We start from the raw sequence: 5,288 nt of genomic DNA, 5'->3' as shown, positions 1-5,288 counted from the left end.
TAATTCATTTAAACTCATTTTTAATTCATTTTAACTCATTTTAATTCATTTTTAATCCATTTAAACTCATTTTAATTCATTTAAATTCATTTTTAATCCATTTAAACTCATTTTAATTCATTTTTAATCCATTTAAACTCATTTTAATTCATTTTAATTCATTTAAACTCATTTTTAATTCATTTTAACTCATTTTAATTCATTTTTAATCCATTTAAACTCATTTTAATTCATTTAAGTTCATTTTAATTCATTTAAATTCATTTTAATTCATTTAAACTCATTTTTAATTCATTTAAATTCATTTAAATTCATTTTAATTCATTTTAATTCATTTAAATTCATTAAATTTCATTAAATTTCATTTAAATTCATTTTAATTCCTTAAATTTCATTTAAATTCCTTAAATTCGTTCAATTCCGTTTTGCTGCTCGCCCGCCAGCCCGGTGGTCCGGCGTGGCGGCGCAGCGGAGTGTCTTCTTTGAATTCTTTGAATTCCGTTCAAATTCCTTCGAATTCCTTCAAATTTCTTTTAAATTTCTTTTAAATTCTTTTTAAATTCATTTTAAATTACTTTGAATTCAATTTGAATTCAATTTGAATTCAAATTAATTCAATTTGAAGTCCAATCCTTCGAATTCAACTTCGAGCTGAACAGCCCGCGGCGCGCGCTGCGGTGTATCGGCAGCTCCGCTGCAGCAGCAGCGCCGCCCGCCTTCGCCGCCCACTTTTCTTCTTCACTTTTTTTCTTCTTTTGGACTTTCGACAACCTGATTGGAATTAAATTCGAAATTCAACTCCAAATAAAGCTCTTGGGAGCAAAACTCGCGGCGGATCGCCGCGGAAGCAGCAGCAGCAGCTGCTGCTGCGCTGCTGCTGCTGCTGCTGGTCTTCTCAGCAGCAAGACTGTAGACATTGCTTCGACTTTTTCCTCAAACTTCTTTTATTTCCAACTTAACTTCCAAATAAACTTTTAAATAAACTTTTAAATAAACTTTTAAATAAACTTTTAAATAAACTTTTAACTAAACTTCCTTCCGCCTTCCCCATGCGGCGGCCCCCCGAAGTCTTCGCCGAAAGCTCCGAAGAAGACCAACTCGCGGCTCTCTTTCCAGACACCTGGCGCGACTTCGCGGCTTCTCTTCGCCGCCGCCCGGGGCCCCCAAACGCCTCCCAAGAGGCCCCACAAAACCCCTTCGGGGGGGCCCCGGGGGGCCCCCCGGGGGGCCCCTGCTTTTCGGGAAGGGCTGGAGAAGGCGAGGAGTGTACGTACACTGCAGTGGGGGAGGTGCGGGAGCTGGGAGAAGCAGCAGCAGCAGCAGATCAGTTTGTGCTGCTGAGTTCTGCTGCTGACGGAGAAGCAGCAGCAGCAGCTGCTGCTGCTGCTGCTGCTGCTGCTTTCCCGCTGCTGTTTCCTCCGCAAGAAGAATTCAGCAAAGCCAAAGAAAGTGAAAAGGATTTTTTAAATGAAAAAAGCCGCAACACCTGCAGCAAATTCAACATACCTCTTCTTCCTTTACAGAACATCAACAGCAGCAGCAGCAGCAGCAGCAGCAGCAGCAGCAGCAGCAGCAGCACGAATGGACCACTGGTCATTCCTTTCCCAGCTGGAGAAAGCAGAAGCGAATTTGAAGCTGCTGAAAGTGCAGAAGAAGAAAAACAAGACACGGCTACTGCAGCAGCAGCAACAACAGCAGCAGCAGCAGCAGCAGCAACAGCAGCAGCAGCCGCAACAGCGGCAACAGCAGCAGCAGCAGCAGCAGCAGCAGCAGCAGCAACTGGAAATGAACCTGAAAGTGCATTCAGCTTTTGCTTAATGAGCGAAAACAAAAAAAAAAATAAAAGAAGAACTTTGGAGGCCCCTCGCAGCCACGACGTTTATGCCAAGCTAACTGTTGCAAGTAAGCTAATTAATTAATAGCTAGCTAGCTAGCTAGCTAGCTAGTTGATTGATAGCTAGCTAGCTAGCTAGCTAGCTAGCTAGCTAGCTAGCTGGATAGATAGATAGCTAACTGTGTGGCTATGTGGTTCGCTAGATGAAACGATGGACGAATTTGTTGATGGGTAGGTTTATTCACAGCTAGCTGGCTAGCTAGCTGGCTAGCTAGCTAGCTGGCTAGCTAGCTGGCTAGCTAGCTAGCTAGCTAGCTGGCTAGCTAGCTGGCTAGCTAGCTGGCTAGCTAGCTAGCTAGCTAGCTAGCCAGCTAGAGATCTTCGTACATATATGTAAACGTAGCTGGAACAACTAGCTAAGAAGACAGATCGCATCAGCTAGCTCTCTAGCTAGCTAGCTCTCTAGCTAGCTAGCTAGCTAGCTAGCTAGCCAGCTAGCTAGCTAGCTAGCCAGCTAGCTGGCTAGCCGTAGTTCTCGGCTTGGTTGTCGGAGGCGAAAGAATTGTTTTTGGGAAATGAGAATTGCAAGTTGGAAATAAAACAAAATGCGTTTTATTTATTATTTATTATTTATTATTCATTTACTATTTATTTTAATTCAATTAATTAAATTAATTAATTAATTGAATTATTTATTTATTTATTTATTTATTTATTTATTTATTTATTTATTTATTTATTTATTTATTTATTTATTTATGTATTTATTTATTTATTTATTTATTTATTTGCTGCAGTTCAAAGACAAGCAGCAGTGGAGTCTGGCGGGCGGCGTTTGCTGTCTGCTGCTGCTGCTGGTTTTTTGTGTTTTGGAATTTCTTGTTTTGGAAAAACTGAAAAAGAAAAAAATGAAGAAATAAAAAAAGAAATCCAAAGAATCTGCAGCAAGCGGCGAGCAGCAGGCTCTGCTGCTGCTGCTGCTGCTGCTGCTGCTGCTGCTGCTGGCAGCAGCAGCAGCAGCAGCAGCAAAAAGCGCTACGAGTGCGACTTGCTGCTCTGCTTTCTTTGCCTCTTCAAGGAAATCAAAAGACAAAAAAAACAAAAAGAGATTTTCAAAAACAAACTTTCCAAACTGCAGCAGCTCATTCGCGTGCTGCAGCAGCTCAGAAGCGAGATCCGCTTCAGCAGCAGCAGCAGCAGCAGCAGCAGCAGCGGCAGCAGCAGCAGCAGCAGCAGCAGCAGCAGCAAGCAGCTCTGCAGTTCCGAGGTGGGTGCCAGTTTGAATTGCAATTCAAATTCGAATTTTTATTCGGGCAAAGAAGAGCTCGTCAGTGCAGCAAAAGTTTGCTTAAGAATCAGCAGCAGCAGCAGCAGCAGCAGCAGCAGCAGCAGCAGCAGCAGCAGCAGCAGCAGCAAAAAGGAAAGCGGAAGTCTTCAGCAGCAGCTTTCGGGCTTTTTGGGGGCTGACGAGTTGCAGCAGTGAGGCCATTTAATTAAATGTAATAATTCTAATTTAAAATAAAAATAATAATTTGAAATAAAAATAATAATTTAAAATAATAATTATAATTCAAATAATAATTCAAAATAATAATTATAATTCAAATAATAATTATAATTCAAATAGTCTCAAGAGTTTTCAAGTGAGCTTTAATTGCAAATTTAATTTATTTTTAATTCATTTTCTTCACTTTGTTTCAACTTTTTTTCTCCCCAAAACCCTCGTTTAGGGTTTAGGGTTTAGGGTTTAGGGTTTAGGGTTTAGGGTTTAGGGTTTAGGGTTTAGGGTTTAATTACTTTTTAATAAATTGAATTTTTATTTTTTTTTTAATTTCAGATTTTCCGTCGAAACGCCGCAGGGAGAAACGGCTTTGCGTCTTTTGCCCTTCATCGAATATTTGCTGGTTTGTTTTATTCAATTAATTTGTTTATTAATTTAATTTAATTTAATTTATTTAATTTAATTAATTCATTTTAATTCAAATTAATTAATTTAATTAATTTAATTAATTTAATTTAATTTAAATTAATTTAGTTTAATTTAATTTAATTTAATTAATTTAATTAATTTAATTTATTTTATTTTTTATTTCAGGAAAAAAGAAAAGGTCTGGTTGCCGATCTCAAAGACTGCCGGCAGTCGTTGGAGCGTCTGGAGGAAAAAGTGAATTTTAAAATGGAAATTAATTTAATTTATTTTAATTAATTTAATTAAATTAATTTAATTTATTTTAATTAATTTAATTAAATTAATTTAATTAATTTGATTTAATTAATTTAATTTAATTAATTTTGCTTCATTTTGAATAATTTGATTTAATTTTTTTAATCGAGTTAAATTCGTCGGATTTACTTTAATTGATTTAGTTGATTTGACTAACTCAATATATTTAATGTGGCTGGCTTAATTATTTAATTTAATTCAATTATAATTAATTTATCTCAATTAAATTGCTTTTTTTAAATACTTTATTATTTCATTTAATTTAATTAATTAGATTTAATTAAACTGCTCGCTTTATTATTTATTTCATTTTGCCCAACGAAGCAAACAAACCAATGACTGAAAGAATCAATTAATTAATGAATTAATTTTGTTATATTTTTTATTTATTTATTTATTTATTTATTTATTTATTTATTTATTTATTTATTTATTTATTTATTTGTTTATTCAGGTGGGGCTTTGCCGGCAGCTGCAGCGGCAGCACTTGGTGGAAAGTGCCTCTCGGCTTTTGAACATTCGAAGTTTATTTTCTTTATTTCTTTTTTTCGAAAACTTCTCCGAAATCTGCAGAGCCCAGTCCGCACTGCCACATGCCATTAATGCCATTAATAAATGCCATTAACAAATGCCATTTAATTTGTGCCATTTAATTAATGCCATTTAATTAATGCCATTTAATTAATGCCATTTAATTAATGCCATTTAATTAATGCCATTTAATTAATGCCATTAACAAATGCCATTAACAAATGCCATTAACAAATGCCATTTAATTAATGCCATTTGCCAGTAACAATCATAAACTGCCATATGCCATTAACAAATGCCATTAACAAATGCCATTTGCCAGTAACAGAAATAAACAAACACCAAATGCCATTAACAAATGCCATTAACAAATGCCATTAACAAATGCCATTTGCCAGTAACAACCATAAAAAGGTGGCATTTAGTTATGCCATTTGCCAGTAACAGTAATTAACAAATGCCACTTATTTAATGCCATTTGCCAGTAACAATAATAAACAAATGCCACTTGCCAGTAACAGGAATAAACAAATGCCATTCAGTTAATGCAGTCATTAACAAATGCCATTAACAAATGCCATTTGCCAGTAACAGAAATAAACAAATGCCATTTAGTTAATTCAGGAATAAACAAATGCCATTTGTCAGTAACAGTAATTAATAAGTGCCATTTAATTAATGCCATTTGCCATTAACAGT

The 5,288-nt window shown here is 35.9% G+C and overlaps 1 protein-coding gene across 1 annotated transcript; it reads left to right on the top strand.

Moving 5' to 3' along the window:
• Positions 1 to 1,049: 1,049 nt before the first annotated feature.
• Positions 1,050 to 3,317, top strand: ENH_00013150 (hypothetical protein, conserved; the record flags this gene model as incomplete). The annotated part of the gene is made up of 2 exons (XM_013579041.1): positions 1,050 to 1,902; positions 2,632 to 3,317. 2 exons carry the CDS (start codon positions 1,050 to 1,052, stop codon positions 3,315 to 3,317), a joined length of 1,539 nt encoding a protein of 512 aa, XP_013434495.1.
• Positions 3,318 to 5,288: the final 1,971 nt, after the last annotated feature.

This window comes from Eimeria necatrix, genomic scaffold, assembly GCF_000499385.1.
Source record: "Eimeria necatrix Houghton genomic scaffold, Enh_scaff1404, whole genome shotgun sequence".
In the NCBI taxonomy this organism is placed as follows: Eukaryota; Apicomplexa; class Conoidasida; order Eucoccidiorida; family Eimeriidae; genus Eimeria; species Eimeria necatrix.
Note: the sequence above shows the minus strand (reverse complement) of the source record. Positions and strands in the feature narration are given on the sequence as shown.